The sequence below is a fragment of the Manacus candei genome, unplaced genomic scaffold (assembly GCF_025592945.1).
Source record: "Manacus candei isolate 608988 ecotype Guabito, Panama unplaced genomic scaffold, ASM2559294v1 h1tg000052l, whole genome shotgun sequence".
In the NCBI taxonomy this organism is placed as follows: domain Eukaryota; kingdom Metazoa; phylum Chordata; class Aves; order Passeriformes; family Pipridae; genus Manacus; species Manacus candei.
In genome coordinates, this window is record NW_026138100.1 from 5,092,237 (window position 1) to 5,115,460 (window position 23,224).

Genomic DNA, 23,224 nt, shown 5'->3' on the forward strand with positions numbered 1-23,224 from the left:
CTTTCCTTTAAAAACAAACAAACAGCTTTAAAAACATTATCTATTGTTGTTCAGCCCATATTATAGGTCAGCTATTAATGTGGTAATGTTAAAATTACACATTAAAATGGGTAATGCTAATGGTAATATTAATATGATAATGCTAAAAATGGGTAAAAGCCACATTGCCTCGTTAAACAAGAATCAATTTTTATCCTGCTCTAAAAGAAACATATATATTATAGAAGTCCTTAGTAATCCCTTTATAGGGCAGGACTGTGCGTATAAGAATACCACCAAAGATAAGCAAAACTGTTGAAAGAACAGTGTTGTTGTGTGTTTACCAAGAGGCAGGCGCACAAGACACTGAAAATTTGATTAAATATCAATATTGAAAAAGAAGAAGAAAAAAAATTCTACTCATCAGGAAACTTTGTTTTCCAATGCCTAAACACAGGCTGCAGGAGAAAGCAAAGCTGCTGTACATCTCTGATTTCAGCAACACACTGGCTTAAGAGCTGAGGACTTACATCATGAAGCCTTAGTCTCTGACTTATCAAAACTTCAGTAGCTTCTAGTAGTGTTGCAGCCTGAGGAGGAATATGTAATATTAAAACAATCAGGACCTAAGCCAGGCACTGCCATGACATCACCCAGACCTCAGTTTTCTGAGAGTCCCTAGATCTGTGCTATTAGTAAAGCAATTTTACTCCTAGATGCTATGCCATATGCATGGGCATATTTTTGCCCAATTCCTCTCTACCCAACAAAGATGTGTTCGGCCAAAATCAGATGGCTGTGCAGAAGAGGAACCACTGAAACAGCTCATCAGCCTTGGCCACCTAAGTACTACTTCCACACCACCTGGAGGAAAATGCTGCAGGCCAGAAGTGGATCCCATTGGTAGCATGCTATCTAGAGCCATGCTGCCCAAACTAGCTACACACTTATAAAAAAAGAGAAAGTTGGGCAACAGATGTACAACAGAATAGCCACTATAACATGCTCCCCAGTGCTTATTCTGCTAATTACATAGGTAACTGTAAAATGTATCAATTCACCTTTTGTCTGACTCTTTTTTTCTATTCATTTTTTTTTCATTACTGACTTTATTTATTAATTTATTCAACCTGCACAGCAACATACTCTGAATGCCTTGTGGGTCAAAAAATAGCATGCAATACACACAACAGGTGGCCAAGAATGCTGAAGTTCGGTCAGAGCAGCTCATTGCAGCTATTTCCAATTATTTAAAATACAGCTGTGCCCTGCAAAGTGAAAGCGCATATGTAAATTAAACATACTTTGCTTTTTTTCTCTGGTTCCTTTGGCTATATGAGTCCAAGGACTGACTGAAACCTCAATCAAATCCATCTTCTCCCCATATCAAAACCTATTGTCAGGATTTCTCCATAAAACACATAATTATCATTGTTGTCATCACCTTCTGTGATGGAAGGAGACAAGCTCACTATTTTAGTTCAGGTTTCCTGTAATCTGAACAGTAGTTTATCTGGAGACACCTGTAGCAAAACATTTCATGCAGCCAATCTTAACAGATTTCTGACTTTTTTCCTCTCCCCATCTTCTGTTTTCCATATTTTTCCTCTTCCGTCTCTGTAATCAGTTAGAACTGGCCACATGTGTATAGCAGCCTCATTTTGACTGCAACCATCCTTTCCTTACGAGAATGAATCTGCTTTCCCAATTGCTCTCGAAACAATTTCCCACCTCCCATTTCCAGTCAAAGCCCTCGTCATTTTCAGTCATGCAGAGACAGCCTGGCACACTTCCATGTGGCAGGCAGAAATCCACCGGCCCTTAACCTTCCACTTCTGAAACTCCTCTATAGGAGAAGCAGAAGTGGCAGTTCTACTTTAGTGTCCTACCTGTATTGACTGAACAGAGAGGGGAGGAACTTTACAAACGCCCTTTGCTGTAACGGTGATAATTTGCTACCTAGCAGCAATTATCTCCAGTTCCCACATGAGTACCACAACCACTAACCCAGGCTGCAAGCAACACACACTGACATACAGTAGGCTAATGCAACTAAATTCTTACAGTTAACTAATACACATATTTTTAACTGTAGATGCACAATTTGAGCATCATAAAAGTCAGAACCATACTTTATTTCTGTCAAAGATGTTGCACATTAATGATGCCTGGAAATCAAAACTCAAAAAATGCTTGCACTGTTCACCATACAGATTCTCTATATGAAAACCAAGGAACTTAAATAAAGAAGAAAATTTCTGCAAGTATATCTTTCTACTTTCTACTTTTATTGGAAAATGGAGGGGGCGGGGGGTTTGGGGATTGGTATTTGGTGGGGTTCTTTTAAAGACATCTGAAGCCAGAAAACCCTCACACATAGGCCAAAGCATGGACAGGTCTGAAAGACCAGCACCTACTCAGGGCTATGCACAGTATGTCATGGCATGGTCCTGCCACTGATCGACAGCCAAAGCCAGAGTCTTTCTCAGAACAATGCAGACTTGGACACACAGCCTTCTCTGCTCACTTCAGCAACATAAGCAGAAAGCTCCTGAGCTCCGTGCGTTTCCTACTCCCCTTTTCCATTAGCTTTGCGTCTCTAAATACTTTCATAAGACTGCCACTTGTCAGCAGTAACAAAGCTCTGCTCTTGTGGGAAATGGGTCTGTCGGGCCTTGCAGCTAGACTTCAAAGTACCTGCCTACATGCTTGCAGAGCACTGACCCTGCCACCAAGGGAAGAGGAGTGGAGAACACCTCCCAGCACCAACAGCCAGCCAGCCTCCAAATAGGAACAGCCAACGTAACCCATATGCTTTGCATAATCTGTCACTAGATGAGGTTTGTGATCAATCTCTTTGCTCTCTGCTGTCCGTGCAGAAGAGCAGAGTCTCTGAGCTGGCAGGAGGCCACCTCACCGGCATCAGCCCTCCCCCCAGGTGGATGGTGGAGGAAGCCATACCATGCTCACCTGTGCTTACAACCAGCTTCCTCAGAAGTGCCCAATCTACACGTGCAGCTGGCTCACACGCAGCCTGCGGATAACAGCAATAAAGTGTGATACAGTAAGGCGATACTCTGCTGACTGACTGCATGTGGAAAGGGCAAAGATTGATGGTGAGAGCACTCGTGAGAACATGGTATGAAGAAAGACTAAAAATAGAAAAGCACATTTAAGTTCTCTTTCCACTGTTTAACATTGCAGAGCAAGGTGATCATGACGGAGTTCTCTACACATCCCCACAGTTAGGGGTCTGCAAACAAGTTAAAGTTAACAGCATTAATTTAAATTTTACCTAGAGAATGAGAGGAAAAAAAATATTTTTTCCATGTAGCTATTCTTGAGTGATAGATTTTTGATAATCAGTGTGACTTCCTCAGCTATATTATAGATGTTAAAACACTGTCCCATTCATAGCTATCAAGGACTGGAAGCAGTGACCCCTAGTAGGTCCCTCTGGCTTCATCCACATGCATGGAAAGCCACAGGAGGAGGAGTTACATGTCAGCCAGAATTAGCAGTGAGGAATTCCTGAGTCCTAACACTATGTCTTGCACCTTGAAAACACATGCTTTCTTTGGTTTAGGCTGCCTTTGAGCAGTTGTGTCCACATAGACACGAGCACAGGCACAGCTATATACAAAGTTGGAAATTTCTAGGGCACATCAGTGTCAAAAACATAACAGTCAGGAGATCTTGTCACAGGACTTCAAGCTGTAAGAGCACAGTTAGTCTCAGGAAATGAACTAAAGAATTTGCCCTGGAAAACAGTGAGAGGTCCCCCAACACTGTTGCACCGAATCCATCCCGGGCAAGGACAACTGCCTCACCAGTATGCAGAGCTGGGAGACAGCAGAATAGTTTTCTGCAACTGTGGGTTTCCCCTCACTGCTTTAGACCCTGAGCCTTTAAAACAAGCTCTGCACATCCTCTTGCCCCTGTCCCACTGTCAGAAGATGCCCATATCAGCTTCCAGCACCAACTCACAGCCCCCTTCTAGGGCTGGGTTGGAAGGAGGCACATGTCCTACAATGCCTACTCCACCTGTCCAGGATTTTATGTCCTTTCTTTTTGCCCAGTGCATGCTTTCTTCTTCTGTTATCTGTGCCTACAAAGCTCCCTGGAGGATCAAAATCTGGCACCAGTCAAATCAGCATTGAACTGTCAGCCTGCATGGATGGACTGCTTTCATGGATTTTTGCTTTCTTTATTGTACAGAATTTTTGCTCTAATGAAACACAGTCAAAGTTCAGTAATATTCCTTTGTTCAACTGCAGGAATTTCATGCTAAAATCTCCCATCTTAAAAAGACACCTTGGAAGGCAGGCTGTCAATTATATCAAACTGTAATTTGAAAAAGGTGCAATAAAAGCACTCAAGTTGGATTGTACATAGAGAAGTCTCCTAAATAATCTATCATCTGTAAAGATGACATGGGTAAATCACCGGGAATGGAAACTCACATGAAACTCCACTTAGACATTTCAGCACACTAAATTATTGAAGTTGTAACCCACTGATTAAAACCATGTCCCATATTTATCTTCAGGTATCAGCCAGCATCCACTGCTAAATCACACATACATTAATTTTTCCAGAAGCTAGCACTCAAAATTGCTGCTCAGAGGCGTGGTAAGAAGCAAGTTAAGAGCAGAGGTGGAGATCACGGGATAACAAATGCTATCAGTAGTTTACTGACATTTCATCAAGGAGTTATGTGAGGCCCTCATCTAGTGACTTCCTGAGGTTAAGAGGAAACACAGAAGAAATAAGCAACAGTAATGAGGCCAGCCAAATGAAAACATTAAACAGTAATTAGGATGTCAAATAGTTCGAGATTGCTACGCAGATGAAGTAAGTGCTCTAGAGTGTTCTAAATCCACATCATTGGTGCCAATCATCATCATCATTCAATAATCTCAAGTTTTTTCAAAAAAGTACTAAACACTTTAAACTGGTAATTATAAATTTAAAAAAAAACTCTCAAAGTTCATCAGGGCATCTATAAATTAATTCTTACAACATAGCTTAGTTGGTCTGATTATAAGCTTATTGAACCCATAGTCAAACAAAACACCGAGAATTATTAAGGTATATTTGGCCTTTGAATGTAAGAATCACCCATGAAAAGAACCTGAGTCTTGTGCTATAGATCTTTACCTGGTTAAATAAACTTTCCTCAATTTGTAAGGCAAATGAATATTAACATTTTTTAAAGGATATCTCGATATGCTTACAAGTTAAATGAGACATTCCAGAAGAGAGATGTTTATTTTAAAATACAAGAAGGGAAACTGAGTCTGTTTTCCAAAGAATGAAAATGCAAACCCAGCATAATGAAGAAAATCTGCACACGTCCTAAACACATATTTATCTTAACCTTAGTAACCACATCCCAGAGACTTATGGATGGCTTTTATTATTAATATATGAAATGAAATAGAACCTTATAGTAGTGGGTGGTTTGCAAGTAAAAACTTTTTAAAAGCGTCTTATTTGCAAAACAGTCTTCTCCTGAAACCACAAAAAATAGCAGCTACCTCCACACCTTCATCTGCAGGAATAGTAAAAGCAGAAAAGAGAGACCACTGGTATGTGGTTTGTTAAATGCTCAGGTTTAAAGGTCATGGATTACTAGAACACTGTTCACTGACACATAATATTTAATAAAAACAATATAACTAATTTGAAAGTGGTCAAATATTTCCATGGATCAAAATTGAAATGGCTATAATTAGCCAATAAAACTCCAGAAACTATGGCCTGGTTGGAAATGCAGAAACTTGTTTGCCTTTAAGGTATCATCTCCAAATTTTGAAATTTCTTTACAGAAAATCCCAATCATCTGGGGGGGGGGGGAGGGAACAAAAACAAACAAACAAAAACCAAAACAAACCAACCAACCGAACAAAAAAACCCAAAACATCTCATTAAAGCACTGTAATGTTTACTGAAAACTTTGCAGCATAAGCTGCACTTCCTCTCCCTGCCTCTTAGCTCTCAGACCTATTCCTCACAGTTTTCCTGCCCACGCTCTATAAACTTGTTGCTTTTGAAGCAGCTGCTGCTGCTCTGTTCTGTGGAGCTCCGTATCTGCTGCCAGTAAGCAACATCAAGCCACAGGGTGGAGGTGAACAGACCTCTCTTTTGTTACTTTCTGAATCCCGCCTTTATATATCCCACTAACCAGGGATACAGCCTCCCACTCCAGCCTCAGTACAGTCAAAAGATGTTTCATTCCTGAAGCCTCCTGCCTATCACCAGCACTCTTAAATGGCACACTCCATATTTAATTACATCTTCCCCTTGCCTTATTTAATTACATCTTCCCTTTGCCTCCCTGCTCCCCCCCTGCCCCCCCCCCCCAAAAAAAAAAAAGCATTCTGGAATGGAAGATTAACTTTCATCCTTTAATCTATATTCATTCACATTCAGAAAGTGGGTAGGAGGTTGCAAACAGCATGGTGGATTGATTTACGCCCTGCTGCAAGACAAGGGAGGACAAGAGCAACAGCAGCCAGGCTTTTTGGCAATTCTGTGGCACTCTCGAAGAGCAGCAGCCCTCCCTTCTACTTCTCTCCCACCCACAGTTTAAGAAAGGCTCGCTGCACATTTATAGGCAGATCATTTTTTACTGCAGTATAACTAACCCTTTTGTGCTTTTCAAATACAGAGCTGACCTTAAAACAAACACAAAGCTATGGCTATAGATTTGTACTGTCTTAACGTTTGCAGTTCCAGTCAAACAGTGAAGCTCTGCAATCACCTGACAGCCTCTGTCCCAACAAGTTTCTACAATCTAGCTGTAACATAAGAACTGGATGCAAAGTACAGGTGGAGGAAACACAAGGCAGCAATGATATTTTATTCAGTGTCTTTCAAGTACTTGGGAACATGCTGAATGAAAGAAATGTATGAATGTTGTCAGCAGAAATAAGACTGAAATAGTGATGGTGCAGATAAGAAAAAAACATACATCAGTATATTTAACCCTGGCTTTTGTGCTTCCTATGAAGTTAGTTTACAAACAGCTCCCTGTTCATGCCACAACATAAGCAGATGTTTACACCACGTAAATTGTTTGTTAGGCTACTTCTGGTTGTCCACAACACAATATATTCCTACTGCACATCTTTAAAACCTCTTTTTTCCAAAGCCCAGAATCATTCTCATCCTACTCAGCAAAACAAGGTTTGGGTTTTGTTTCTGCTTTTGTTAGGTATCATTAAAGGGCACATATGATGAGAAGCTTACAGCCTATGTATCTGGCAAAACACTTTTGTTCAGGATGCTGGAATTCCAGAAACAATCACATCTAAAACTGCTTAAGACATGAACAACAGTTTGTGTATACTTCCATTACTTTAGGTTGCTTTAGGCTATTTAATATGGCTAACATATAGGAAGCAAGAAGTTTGCAGAGAAAACTGAACAATCCCACTGCATCAGAACGAAGAAATCTGATTTACTTTATGTATTTCTTTAAAGGTAGCCAGAACAGCTGTTTATACCTGTTTGGTAACTTACCTTGTGGTGTTCTTAGTCACCTCACTTTTCAGCAGTCTGCACTGAGGATTTGAGTCCTAATTTGTAAACAGCAACTCCAGAAACAAAACACAACACTGATGTTCTCCAATACAACTGCTTACAAATTCATTACAGATTTTATAAGTGGAACATTTTTGTGCTCCGATTTATACTGCTGTAACTCTGCTTAAACTTCATAGGCTTTGAGAAGGCCTCTTGGATATGTAGAGTGCTTTAGTTTCAGCTATTGTATCTCAATATCATTGGAGAAAACTTTCCTTGCTTTTAAGCCAAGCTTTCCCTAAGGAGGTTGATCAGAATTTGACACAGCTCACTCTTCAGAGATGACAAAAGAGCAGTGAGAAAATTCAGCTCAATAGTGTAACAAATATTAATGACAGTTAAACTTATCGCTGTCATGACCACAATATTTGTTTTGCAGGTAATTTAAACTGCTCATCCAAATTTTATAAAAGCTCATTAAGCTAATTTTATAATGTTCAATTCCTAGTCATAAAGGACAGCATGTGTGCTAAGCTACTTTAAACGCTCAAAGGAAGACTCTCACTCTGAATATCATTGTTTTGCCTTAAATCTAAACTGAATGTCTCTTCTCTCTATATGGGACAGGCTCTGCAGGTGGCCCAAGAGAGGTAAGCCTGTTTCTAAATTGTCACTCTGTTTAGGAGAAAACTAAAAGTAAACTGCCTAAAAATCACTCAGTTATCACCTGAGTTCTCTCTTTTGTGCTCAAGATTTAAGACAAATAAATTATGTCAGCAGTCTTCATCATGCAGACTAAACTTGCAAAACTGCAGTACCTGTACATGAAGCTGAGATTTTCATCCATGGCTTTAAAACCATATGGTATGCTAACTTCTGGCTTTAATACACTGAAGAAAAATACTAGTTCTGAGACTGAGCATCAATGCATCCTATACTAAGTGAAACAGAAGTGATGAAAATGCTTCGTAAGAATGCCATCATTACAGTCTGATGGTTACAGCAGAGCCATAAAATTCAGGATGCTCGTACAGGACGGATCAGAACGTCCTCACATATCAAAGTTTTTCTCAGTAACATTCAATAAACTTTCCATTGAAGCACTCTGTGAAGCACTCTAATCTACAAAACGCTCAAAAAGAGCAGCTCTGCTAATTAACCATTTCTATTGGCGGGTGTTGGAATTCTGTGCTGTAAAACAGAGGCACTTTTCCCAGAGTAACATCTTCGCAAGCAACTTATGCCAGCAACCTAAAGGTATCTTCCTCAGGTATGCAGCATTATGGGATGCCTTAGCTATATTGGGATTCCCACCTTCTGAATCTAGAAAGAATTAACTTCCAGAGTTATGCTATCCAGCAACCCAGTGCACAAGCTTTTACTAACACATCACAAGTGACAATGCGCACACTCTTTTTAACTAATTGCCTAAAATGTAGAAGTAGACATCCTCTAACTGCAGCACTGGGAGACAGGAAACCTGGAACAATAGAATTCCAATACTGACTTCCTCTCTGAAGGGTTTCCCTTAATCATGGGTGCCACAACACGTATCTACCTCAAACATCCAATATTTCCCCTTGAAAGGCCCACTCCCACCCCCCCAAAGGGTATATAATTTCAACAGACACGTTTACTTGGAAGAAGCTTTCCACACCAGAAACCTGTCTTCCTGATGAGTTGTTCTAGGAGATTTCAGCAAAAGCATTCCCCTGGGGCTTTTAAAGAAAGAATGCCCTTTTTTGCTCATGTTGAAAAATTTTGGTGACCTTTCCCCTACGAAGACAAGCATTCCCAGGCTGACTAGCAGGGACATGAACCATATCCTCACATCTAAAGGAGGGACAGTAGCAGATTCAAACATAATGGAGACTTTGTTTCTGAGAGTATGCCTTTTGGGGGGATGGGATGGGGAGGAGAAACCCCTCAAACTCACATATCCTCAACAGCAATTTCTAGCAATGGTCCTTTGCAAGGTTCAACTCAGGTTTCACAAGGGTTTAACCCACAACTGCCATTCTCAGGTGCTGCCAGTGACATCTGGTTCAGATCTTATCCTCTGAAGCAAGAGCAGCGAAAAGATTGTTCCTGTGTCTCAGTGACTCTCTACAAACTTTACACTGTACAGAGAAACATGCTGTGCAATTTCAGGGCAGAGGAGACATAAAGGAATACTCCAGAAAGATGTGAAGAACAAAGTGAAAACAAAGCTTGTTGGACACCAGAAGGTGGAGACTGAATATTAACAGAACTTAAGAGAGCAGAAAAATTAGGAATATGATGAAAATGTTGTCAGACCTGCCAAGAGAACTATGAAGAGAGATCTGGAGTCAGCAGAGACTAAAAATATGAGAAAGAGAAATACTAAAAAGTGAAAAATCACATAAGGAAATGAGACAATATATACTGACAGGGGATAAGGATGGGATTTATGGAGAGAATACTTATGACAGATAGGCAGAGAGATCATAGGCAGAAGACGGTGCAGAGGAGAATGAGACCTTCTCAAATGAGGAGTCTTAAGTATAAAAAGATGGAGCCAGGGACAAAAGATATGGAAGGGAGATAGGACAAAGACTTCAACTAGTCCAGTAGGGATGGTTTAAAAAAAAAAAAAAAAAAGACTAATTTGGAATGAAAGGGTAGAGGAACTTATTCACATAAATGAAGCCTTCCAGATTTCAGATTGAGTTCAAGATTCCTGAAGATCAACCACTGTTTGCATCAAATATTTGTGAAACACACTGATAATGCATGCTTCATTCCCCTCTAGCTATTGTATAGATACCGATGACTTTTTACTTATATTATTTTACTGATAGCGGATCTCGTACCAAGACTGAGGTCCATGCTGTGGATCTAGATGTTCTCAACGAGCTAATATCACTATGAAGGTATTTAATGTAAAATGACAGATGCAAGCATTGTAACAGTGCATTTGCATTATTCCTTCATTTTGCAAAGATAAAACACAAATGTGGATGTCTTTCTACAGTTACTAGCCATTGTACAAATTACGAATGTGGGCTTCTGACTCCTATGAACTGCAAGGGCAAAACACAGTTTTATTATAAATTCTGAGACAGCATTCTATTCAGGAGAAAAAAAAGTTACTTGAGTAAGTGACTCTAATGGAAGGTTATGCCTATTCTAACTACATGATTACTTGAAAAAGTCAGGGTAGGTCCTGAAGAGGAGAAGGTCAGTGAGTTCTGCCCTGGCCAGCACACCTGTCAGAATGACACAAGCAGGAAGAAGAGATATCCGATTTCTCATCATAAACTTGCCCAAAACAAGCTTCAAGCTGCACTCATTGAAAACTTTAATTATCCTTAACAGATCATCTGATAAAACATAGCAAACGATGGAAAAGTTCTATCTTTGTTGAAATGCTTGCCTGTGCAAGAGTCACGGCAGTGTGCCTCAAAACAATCATAAGTCATCCAGGTCATACACAAAATGGCTGTACTGGTTAGAAAAACAGTTGGGTTTTAATGCATATCCTTGAGCAAAGGGTGCCAAATAGCACCTGTGCAGCCTCCTCTCACTCATTCTAAGTCCATTAAATACTTCAGGTCTCCCAGTATAATTTAAAAATCACATTAACCATGTCCCATTAAGTCAGTTTCTACTTCTGTCTGCCAACTTGGCATTGTCAACATCACCCAGATACTCAAAAGGCCTGGAAGTTCTTTTTAGTTTATTTTGATTGATTTATTTATTTATCAATGACCTAACAGCATCAGGTCAATATAAGCATCAAAAAGGGCAAAATTCTATTGTTACTTCAGGTGTGATAACTCCATGTTCTAAGGACAACACAGGTTGAAAGGACACTGCCCAAAATACTGTGCTAGGCTAACCCTTACTGAGCTGACTTCTGTCAGTATGACTAGTACCAGGATCCTACATGCAATTTCTCATCATCCATATTAATGGCTCATTTGTGTCCAGCTGGTCCTGGGAACCAGTTTCAGGCACACCAAGGGCAAGAAGGTAATCAAGAACAGTCATCAGGGATTCACCAAGGGAAAGCTGACCAGTCTGATAACCTTTTAACTATAAAACAACTGGTTTGGTATATCAGTGGAAAGCAGTGGATATTGCCTCCCTTGACTTCAGAAAGGCTTTTAACTTCTTAAGATCCTCACACACAAGTTGAAGAAGTATGAACTGGATAAGCAGACACTAAGTTTGACTGAAAATTGGCTAAGCAGACAGGACCTGAGCATGGTGTTCACAGGCACAAAATCTAGTTGGAGGCCAGTGGTCAGTGGCATACCCTAGGGGCTAGTACTGTATTCCGTCTTGTTTAATGTATTCATTAATGATCTGGATAATGGGAAAGAGTATGAATATACTAAAACAAATCTCTAAGCCAAAAAAACCCCAATAGCCCCCCCTGAAACTAATCTAAAAAAAAAATCTTCCCAATCCTCAAAAACCTAAAAAACCAACCAAACAACCCCCATCCCACAAAACACCCCACTCCCAAAAATAAAACCAAACTAAAAAACCTTGACTGTGACAAGCAAACATGACTTGCTTTACCCCAGAAATGTAAAGCATAGATTCATGGATGTGAGTTTTGACACCTTCTAAGTTCCAGCTCTAAAACCTGTTTCAAAGTGCTGGAAACAGTGAGAACATGTTCTTTTTGAGTATGTTTCCACTTTCTATGGAGAACATCTCCCAAATCCCCTCTACCAGAGGACAAAAAGCAATAGACCAGATCTATACTGACAGTTCTCAGCTGGGTGTAGAGGGTGATTAAAATGGTACTTGTTCGGTTTTCCCTTTTTGTTCTTATGCCATCCTGACATCTCTTACGAGGGTTGCCCTGTTTCTCTTTCTTCTTCCCTCTGCCAAAAAAACCCAAAACCACCCTGAAAAAAAAAGCAACCCTCCTTACTATTTTTAGACTGTGTACATAAGCTTCGAGGGTCCTGGTGGACAACAAGCTGTCCATGAGACAGCAGTGTGCCCCTGTGCCCAAGAAGGCCAATGGTATCCTGGGGTGCATTAGGAAGAGCATTGCCAGCAGGTCAAAAGAGGTGATCCTGCACCTCTACTCAGCCCTAGTGAGGCCACTTCTGGAGTGCTGTGTCCAGTTCTGGGCTCCTAAGTACAAGAGGGACATTGAACTCCTGAAGCAAGCCCAGCAGAAGGCTGCGAAGATGATTAGGAACCAAGCACTAGGGCGAGAGGTAACAGACAGAAACTGATGCTCTGGAAGTTCCACCTGAACATAAAGAAGAAATTCTTTACTGTGCAGGTGACTATGCACTAGAACAGATTGCCCAGAGGGCTGTGGTGTCTCCCTCACTGGAGATATTCAAGGACCATATGGACAATTCTCTGCCTTGCACTCTAGGATGACCCTGCTTGAGCAGGGAGGTTGAACCAAATGACTCCCTCCACCTGTGGTTCCTTCCAACATTACTCATTCTGTGATATTCTATTGCAGTCAGCTGCAAACTTGCTAGAGAACTCCAGTTCCAACCAATCTTGCATTTTAACTTTCCACTTCCTGGGTTTTCCCTAATTTCCTTATATTGTTTTCCCTCTAATGATTTTCTCTCTCTCCACTTACCACTGATTCTTTTGCTTATGCTTTCTTCCACCAGCTCTCACCTTCATATATCTCTTCAGCTCCCACACGCTCCTAGGGCAGCAGTTGCCCTTTGACCTCTCTCCAGCTCCCCTTTTCCCATTCTCATCCCATTTCCTAACCAGCTGCCAAATCTGATCCATGTTTATCTGGAAAATGAAGCTGCTTCCCTTCATCTTAGTTTGGCTCAGCACCAGGTATCTGCCTGCCAAACTAAATGGCCTCAAGTCACGGAGGTGCAGATAATCAAGCCCTATAAGGCTACAGCACTTCTACAGATGTCTGTGGAGTATTCCCAACCTCCTCACAACCTCCACCCTTGTTTAGGTAAATTACTGCAGCATTGCTAAGGTAAGCTGTGGAGAAAGGAATCCTGAGAAACATATGAAATGGGCTCTTCTGTAATGTCCTGTCACACCTCTCTCCCCCAAAACCAAGAGAAGAGCATTCTGCACAGGCTGAGGCAGCTGGTTCCCCACTGTCCTTACCATCGGGGAAGCAGCTCCTTTGAACACCTTGGATCCTCAGCACCTACCTAAGAAAAGCCTCACTGCCAACTATTCCATCTCTCAAATAAGCTGTCTAGTGCCACACAAAGCTTTCAAGATTCATTATTAGTTGCTGCAGGAAATAGTCTTGGGCATTTCACAGGTTCATAATTCCTCCAATTCTTTCCTAATTAGAAGTGCATTTGCCTTATTTAATCTACATCTACCATAGTGATGCTTAAACTATTTTCTAGAAAATAGAAAAATAGAAAATAGACTATTTACTGGTCTTCCTACTTGTAAACAGAAAATCTGCTTCAAGATTTTAATTATTGTTGTCAGTTTCTCAAGTTGTACAGTTTACTGCATAGGTGGACGAGTGAGGGCTAAGGTTTCTAAAACCTTACATGGAAGTCATGCCTGGTGACTGGTGACTACACAGAGAAGCTGACTTGGTTCTGCAGCATCTGACAACTTTAAACACTTCAAAATGAAACTTGGGCAACAGTTGAATGTAGTAAAACAGCACTAGCTATGGAAACCAATGCAGTCTTGCAGAAAAAGCCACCTTTATGTGAACTTAGGGGGCTGGGGTGTTTAATCATGATGTGCATTTGTGTTATCAAAGCTTTCCCCACTACTGCTTGGGGGATCAGGTGGGTTGGAGCTGTGGGTGGGGAGAGTATCTCCGGATGGCTGATATTTCCTTTTTCAGATGACCACATACACCTACCTAGAGCTCTAAGTTCTACAAACAGTGCATTAAAAATGCGCCTCCCAAGAAACCCTTCTCTGTGGGCTAAGTACGTTGACTACTAACAATAACCAAGGGACTTAATTGTCATCTTCAAAAATATAAAACAACATGATTCAGATGGCACAGCCATGAGTATATGGAATGAAAACAACAATCCACAGAAGGACTCATCCATATTTTTTCCTGTACTAGAAAGGGGAAGTAAAATGTACTGTTAGGTTGGGGATTGGACAAAAACTTCATTGTTGCTAATAAATGCTACACCCACTTATTAGCAACATTACTTCAGAATTAGTATTACAGAAAACAATTCTTTTATATAACAGTCAAACAAGAGTATTTTTCAGCAAATAAAAATGCCATATTCAATACTACAGGCCAAGGACACAGGAAGAACAGACTGCAGCCATGAGCTGCATGAAATGGAGGGAGGGAAAGGCAGGAAAGAACTTGCAGGACTAGGACTTGGAGGCAGAAGGATGGAATAATCAATAAGTAAGACCCTTTAGGTAAAGCCTTTAAAGGGGCATTTACAGCTGTCTTGTTTGCTTCTTGCTATATATTCCAGGATACAGAGCAATATACATTCTTTTGTAAGCATAAAAAGTTTTGTTACTGCAAAGAGTTTATCACTCTTTGTTCACTAGCGCTGCCAACTGTAGGATTTTTTTTCCATTATTTTTTTCATGAATGTATAGTAACAGTTTAGAATTATCTAATCAAATAAAAACTAGAAACACACTAGAACAATGATAATACACTGGTTTATAAAGACCAGCAAATGCCAGTTCCATTGTCAAGACCATCTGTCCTGCTGTGAAATCAAACAATATAAAAATGGCATTATGGAACAGTTAACGTCATTCTAACCAAGACCCCTACCTTGACAATGCTTTTTAGATCCTGCACATACATCCTCTCTGTCTCCAGAATCTCTTGGACAACTCTGTCTACGTAGAGAAGCTTCGGACTGGTGGGCTCTGTGACAAGGGACATTGCGCAGTTTTTGCTCGCTCCTCTTGGTTCTACTTTCCTTGGCATGCTTGGCCTTTTTTCAAGGCTTTCCTCAGGATCCTCTTGTTCAACAGTGGAGTTTTCGCATGTCTTATTGCTGGAAAATCGCCTGGCAGGGACCAGTTCTAGCTTGATGGCACCAGTTTCTTTATCCTGGTTGAACAAACCCAAGTGGCTGTTGGAAACCAAGGTCATTCTGCTTCCAAAGGAGCAGTGACTGTCCCGGGAGGACGCAGAGGAGGAAGTGGAACTAAAGCTGACAGGACGGTCACTGTCTGACAGGTCCATGGTGTTTTTTTCACAGTAGCGGAAAGGTCTGCTCTCCTTGTGCAAATCTTCCCCTTTCGTCTTGGAGTCAAGCGCCTCTGTCACAGCTGGTACAACATCAAGAGGCAAGTGGAAGTCATCTAAATAAACAAACAGAAGTGAGTTTACTGGTGCTGCCCCACATAACACAGAAGTTGCCAGCAGACCATTTAAAGCCTTTTGCATAAAAAACTGCCACAACGCTATTTTAACTAAAAGACAACCAAAACAATATGATTTGGGGGTCACTGTGACTCTAATGCTTTTTAGGTGGTGGGGATCCCCCACTGGGGGCTACAACAGAGGCATCACATCCCTCCTGTTCACATGTGTGTCTCTGGCACATCCTTCTTGTGCCAGCATGCTAGGCATGTTGCTAGCACAGGCACTGCTCAGGCCCAGCACAGGAGAAAAACGGGACTCACGGATTTTCCCTAAAGTTAAAAAAAAACCACTCGACTCTGTTGGGAGCAGTCTCTGCCATCTCCAGCTGAGCACTGATCATGGTTTGGGAGGTTTGCAAAAACTCAAGAAACACACAGTGATACCAGAAAGTGTCTTTTCTTTTGAATCCTGTAAGGCCAACAGTCAAACAAAAACTAAAAGCAGTTACGAATTACCGGCTCTGTGGCTTGTACAAAAACACTAAAAGTGTAATGATTTCCCAGTCAAAATAAGGTAGTTTCTGAAGAAAGAGTCCCTGTAGGAAAGAGTACTGCCAAATAATTCAGTTTTCTAGTGGGAAAATAAATCATTCTAAAACTGTTCTTCTCCAGCCAGAATATTACCCCCTGCTGAACTGACCTAAAGCTGTTTTTCAGATCAGTGCAACAACAAAATAAGATGTCTGTCTTCCTGTCGGCATTTCGATTCTCCTTTATTTTCATCGCCAAAATGCCCTGCAGGACACTGTCCACAATGCAATGCAGATTTGTCTCTGGCCAAGTTGTGTGTGATGCAGCAGGAGAATCTACAAAAGCAGCTGCAGATAAATTCAGTACTTCAAGGCTTCATTTCCGTAAGAAGTGTCCACCCAAAAAAATCTTGCCTCAACTTTGAGAATTTCAGAATGTCTGTTCTGTGAAAAAGGGAACCTTGTGACAATTTAGGAAGAAAAGCAATACTGAAGCTACCCACAGAGTGGATAGCTTAGTCCTTATTTTAGTTCAGTGACAACCTCACTTTTCAAAAATCATACCAGCAATTACAGCTCTAGACAACAGTTTCAGTAAAGAAACCCTAAAGCTGCAAATCAAACCCGCCCAACCTTTAAGGTGGCTCTTCTTGAACTGAGGCAGACTTGCTATGCAATTACAAGGAGAAACCTCCTGGACACACGGCTCATGCAACTGTCAGAGCAGGGGGAGAATTTCATTCAAAGCTGAAAGCAACTCTCTCATTTTTCAAAATCAATCCAAAGCAAACAGAAATAAAATCCCAGAGAAGCATGTTTTGATTTATTTGGCCTATCTTGAATGCATAAGATTTTATTTGTATGTGAGTAATTAATAGTGCCATTTCAGTGATGATGGTATTAGCTTTCTGTTAAGGAGAAGTATTGCCCTCAAGGTGATGCATGGAATTAAACAGAGTAATTTGCTCATTACATGGATTAGAAATTGGCCATTGGATTAAAAAACTAATTTGGCACCTCTGTACCCCTGGTTTTACCTTGTAGTCCAAAAATCTATAGCCTTTCTTTGTGCCAGGTTCTTCTAGCTTTGCAGCATAGAAGCATATTTTCTTACCCTTTTTCAATAAACCACATCAAGTACCAACTCCAAAATAAAATATAAAGCAGTAAACCCAGAAAAAAATTAAAACTGAAAATGCAGTGAAGTTCTCATGTTTCCAAAGGGGTACAGACAGTGATGTTCGCCTTCCTATTACTTGCAATAAGAAAGAATACATTTTTTATAAGAAAGAATGTATTTTTGCTATCAGCTTTGGATTATTTTTCATGTTTAAGTTAGAAAGCACAATGTTGCTGTGCAGATGAATGAAAAATGCCCCCCTTGAAAAATGCACAGGACAAACAAGATAACAGGATACCCTTCTGATAACTTACTCCAAGATATTTTGCTAAAATTACATGACAAAGAAACACCCGATTAGCCATATTTAGGGGGTAAATAAAGGATTGCTGTGAAGTGCTGTTACCCCACACTCTTTTTGTCCTGTTTCACTGATATGCGGTCTGCCTCTCAGATAATAACCTGAAGGCATTAATATGTAGCATTTGCTTTGCAAGTACTGTCAGGCTCATTAATATGAAAAAACCCCAAAGACAATTCATGTTGATGACATTAGAATCAGAAAAAATGTTAAAAGTAGTTTTACAGAAGCATTGTACCCAGAAGCATTGGGAGATCTTAACATGTTTTAGAGAAGCAAACCAAACAAACCCACTTATTTTCCTGTATAATGACAATGTCATTCTTCATCAAAAAAACCAAGAATTAGTTGTAATAGTTAAAATGAGCTTGCAACCCAGGCATGCAACATGGTTGACTCAAGTTCCTCCATTTTTTTATACAAATTAATATTCCTGTATGCTTCTATATAAATTACACCAAAGTATTTGCTACTTGGTCTGTTTTGTCCTCAAAGCCTCATCCTGACTATTAACTTCAAAAGTTACTATTTACTTCATTCTTATTCCTTTCCCAACCAGGTGTAAATTGGTCCTTGGCTTCTCTGTGGAGAACTTTTGTTAAAATTTTGTCCATTATACCTCCAACCAGCAAAGCACGTTTCTTGGGGTCCAGTCTGATGGCACAAAAGCTCCTGCCGAGCAGCAGCTAGGCACCTAGGCAGCTGGCGCACCTGGCAAAAAGGCAGGTCACGGGACTGGGGATTTCAGCATGTCACAGAACCAGGAAGCAGCTCCCTTTCCCCAGCTAGCAGGTCCTGTACCAAACACCCTGCCTGTGAAAATCAGAACTTGGGGACACACTCTGGCTCTGCCAACCTCTCAATTTCTGCCTCAGGTACAGGTAGCTGTTACAAACCCATAGCCCTTCCCAATAACACAGGATTTGTAAATGTTCCAAGGTTTCACAGATTCATTTTCATTTTTATTTTCAGAAACCCCTATGAGACTAGGTAACATTGTACTGGGCACTGGTGAGGCCCTGTGTTTAGTTTTGGGCCCCTCACTACAAGAAAGACACTGAGGTGCTGGAGTGTGTCCAGAGAAGGGCAATGGAGCTGGTGAAGTGTCTGGAGCACAAGCCTCCTGAGGAGCAACTGAGGGAGCTGGGGGTGTCTAGAAAAGGAGCCTCAGAGGAGACCTTATCGTTCTCTACAATTACCTGAAAGGAGATTGTATCAAAGCAGGGGTCGGTCTCTTCTCCCAAATAACAAGTGATAGGACAAGAGGAAACAGCCTCAAGTTGCACCAGGGAAGATTTAAATTGGATATTAGGAAAAATTTCTTCACCAAAAGGGTTGTCAAGCACTGGAACAGGCTGCCCAGGGAAATGGTGGAGTCACTATCCCTGGAGGTATTTAAAAGGCATGTAGATGTGGCATTTGTTGACATGGTTTAGTGGTGGACTTGTCATTGTTGGGCTAATGGTTGGACTCAATCATCTTAGAATCATTTAGGTTGGAAAATAACCTCTGTGATTACCCCCTGCTGTTAAAATCAGGAACAGAGTTTTTAGATGATTTCTGCACTCATCAGTGCATCAGAAAAGGCAGCAGCTGAATTGAGTTCACTGCCACAGAAACGTGCCCATCCTCTTTTCTCTCAGGCTCTACATTTGACTTTTCAGAGCTCTAGTACAGTTTTACTCTGCAGTTGTACTGCAAAGTAACTTTACTCTTGCACCAGCTACCTAAGGTCTGTACCAGCTGGCTGGTGAAAAATTTGCAAGTGAATTAATGAGAGTGAGGGGAGAGTAAACGGTCTCCCCCAGGATGGCTCTTATACCTGACCTAGTGCCTTTGCAAACCCTTTAACCTCTTACAAATTTCTGTCTTTCATACTATAAAAAGCAAGTCATTTGTCCCATATCCTGTGGGACTGACTTACAAGCCCCCTCCCTCCAATCCCCCAGTTTCAGCAGCAGCACCAGTGGGTAGGTGCACTCATCAAAACAGTGCTGCAAACTGTGTGTGTAATTGTAGGTACCCCCAGAGCCTGCAGAGGCACACACTCTGAGCAAGTCTTGTATACAATGACCCACGTCTGGCCCAGTTCACTGCTTTTTTTGTTAGGCTTTCTTTTGGTTACTGAACCTTTTCAAGGATGAACCAAAATAATATTGAGAACTTTTGTCAGCTGTGAATAACGGTATTTAACTCAGTCTGGGGAGAAAAGAAAAAGAAATATTCAATTTGCATACTTTAATTAAGGAATAACAGTAATTACTTGTTAGTTCGGCACTGAAAGGAGGATAATTACTACTTGTCCCTACTCAGAAGGAAACACACTCCCCAAACAAGGTCATTTCTTGTTTGTGCGTTTGCATTAATTCAGTTAGTCTCTCCCCTTCCCCAGACCCTGCAAACCTCCCTGCTCCTGCATCACACACACACAATGGCATGGCACGACCCCAGAGCACTCCCCAGCAAAAACAATGACATGTTCCTATTCTACTGACATGCAAGGCCAAGAAATACCTGCATTTCACCCCAACAGGTAACTCTAACATTAGTTACAATACTGAAGGCACATGCAAAGCAACCATCTTGGCATATCTCATGTTTTCAGTGTGCAGTCATAAACAAGTTCTCACCAAAAATGCATACCCTTCTTCAATTACTTGCTTTTCTTTAACCTCTTCCTGTAACTATATTCATAGTAATGATAAATGGTTTTCCATTATCTCCGCAGCTTTGGCTATGGTAGAACATTAGCATACAATGAGAGATAAAGTTCTTTGTATTTAAATATAAGATTGACTTAAAGATCCCCAAGTCCTATCTAAATATAGGTGTTTATTCCTCCAAGTTGTTTACTGCACGTGATGTTTTAAGACATATCCATCGCACAACAAAAAACTCACAAGTCAATTTATATTCATGATTAGCACTGTTGTTGCCTTTCTCCTGGCATGAAAAAGAGCACATCGAGTGTTATCTACAAAGACAACATTACCAGAAATTACAGTATTCACATCCTTTGGAAGTTTAGCTACAAAAAAAGTGATGAGACTACAAGAAATACCTTTCCTGTTTTTCCCTTGAGATATTTTCATATTTCAGACAAAGCATTCATACTGTGGATACAATTAAGCAAATTTGTCCAGAACAACTTCTGCATCCCGTATCAAATTCAAAATGCAACACTGGAATTTAGAAACAAACATAAATGTTCTACAGACTCCTGACTGAGAAAGATTAAATTAAATTACAGGAATCCCAGATTATTTTAAATGCATATCCTCATATCCTCTGCTCTGAATACTGTCCAAGTGAAGGTCAGCAGATTTTAATCACTAAATTTTGTATATGAACGCATATCAGTTCTAAAACTAACGCCCTCTGTGAAAAAAATCACATTAGAGAGCTACAATATTTGCAGGATTACATCTCTAGTCTGGACTGTCACAAATGATACTCTGCCAAGTATTTTAACTGAACTTTGAGGAACAGAAATCTCATTTATTAAAAATCTCACAACAAGGGAAAAAAGTCACCAACTAATGTGCTTCTGTCTGTCAAATTACTGTCCCCCTGCCCCTGCTCCCTGCAATACTTAAAGCAGAATAGCTTCTGTCACAATCAAGCATGCTAATATCCGAGAACATTATCGCAAGGGAAAATCCTCTGCGACAGTATCTCACCACTGAGGAATGTCTCCGGCTCCTTGCACCCAGGATGAGAAAGTCCCTTCTATTTTTCCAATCCTCTCAAAGAACCCACGACCTACCTGTGTGGTAGAGGAGAGGCGCGGGCTCTGACTTCAGCTGTTCCCGAATTAGCTCACTGGGCACTCAGGTAAAATGAGAAGCTCTTACTAGTCTGTACAGCTCCTTCGCCAGAAATATTGCATGAGTCAGCTTTTATCTATCAAAACTCTAAACACAAAGGCTTTACAGAAACCTGATTCACAACTTTCTCACCGCCTTTTCCCCAGTGCACCGACAGTCTTCGGCATCACTAAGAGCTTTAAATGAAACATGACATCATGCAATTCAGGGACAGGACAATGGGCATCACTGTGGGTAACTTTAAATACACACTTCACTGAGCAACACCCATTAACTTCCATTTTTCCAGGCACAACACTGTGAAAACATCAAATAGAGTCCCCACTTCCACAGCATTTATTACGCTTTTCTCCTTGATTTGCAGACAATATCGATACACATGTAAAGCAAATAAATCACCCGCTGGTATTGTGAAACTTCTGTGTTTATGTTAAAAAGTCCCATGAACTTGCAGTGTAATAGGATGATCCTCAGCACTAGAATCATTCTGGATCTTATTCTGCCCTAACATAAACAGGAACAGGCTTTTGCAGAGTGCTTGCAATGCTTCAGTGGTTTTTTTTAAGAGCAAGAGGAAAGACTTTCAGAAGAAAATGTGAAAACCAAACCATCAAGTGCTCTGTGCTAAATCACAGTGAAGCAAAGTAAAAGGGAAAAAAAATGAGGAGAGAGGACACAGTGAGAGGAGAAACAGGAGAAAAGCTGAAGAACAGAGAAAAGGAGAAAAGAGGATACAGACTGGTGCTAACCGGTGAGAAAGCTGACATCTCCTTGGCCTGTAGAGAGGGTGGTGGCATTTCTATCTTCGAGCTAGGAGGCAAAAGAAATCAGAAGAGTTCCCAGATGCTGGCACTACTTTCCATGTGTGTTCTCACAGCTGCGTGCTCAAAGCTAGCCCGCAAAGAGGCACTCTATCTTTAAAATCACACTTGAAATTCACTACCTCTATCCTTGTATATAACATGGCCTCGGCTTCATTCAGAGTTTTCCTAAAGAGCACGGTCCTTGAACAACGCCTTTCAGCAGGAAACTGGAGGTAGAAAAGGAAATGAAGACAGCCTTGAGACCATTTGCAAAGCTGTAAAACACTTTGATCTGAACGTCAGGGCTCTTGGGGTGAAAGTCCCTTTTACCCAGGCTAAAAGATCAGGTGTTTACAGCCTGTTGCCACGCTGACACATTTCAGATCAGAGACATGCTCTCTCTTGCATATATTCTCCTGTACTTTTTGAGGATTTTGTTAATATTTACATATTTACATTAAAAGATCTTTTTGCAAGATCTGTGCAAAATACTTTAGACAAAGCTACCACGTATCTGTAAGTCTCGGACACACTCGCAGGCGCAGGAGGGCCGACACTAGCCCCAAAGTTCTCAGTACCCACAGTGCAGTACCCAGGTACTCAAATCAATTGAATGTAGCAAATTTACCACACATTTGCTATGCTCCACGTTCACACATGTTTCTGTCAGAAGCTAATGATTCACTCCTCTAGACCTCTGCTTCCTCACACCTTGTGCCCACCTTGCCTACAGAGTTTTTCTTATCTCTTTGTCTTATGACATACAAATAATACCCGCAGCTTCATCATTTAGC

General features: G+C 40.9%; 1 protein-coding gene across 2 annotated transcripts in view; it reads right to left on the minus strand.

The window, feature by feature from the left end:
- Positions 1–22,582, minus strand: part of PLEKHG1 (pleckstrin homology and RhoGEF domain containing G1) — a 55,877-nt gene extending 33,295 nt beyond the window's left edge. Inside the window, exons 1-2 of one of the 2 annotated variants that reach the window (XM_051801531.1) lie at positions 22,571–22,582; positions 15,248–15,786 (exon numbers count right to left, since the gene is read on the minus strand). In XM_051801531.1, the coding sequence (XP_051657491.1) occupies positions 15,248–15,667 (420 nt within the window). In that variant the 5' untranslated portion in view covers positions 15,668–15,786; positions 22,571–22,582. Of the gene's footprint in view, positions 1–15,247; positions 15,787–21,566; positions 21,681–22,570 lie in introns of those variants that run through there. The other variant, XM_051801530.1, reaches the window with a different exon arrangement.
- Between the last annotated feature and the right edge of the window lie 642 nt (positions 22,583–23,224).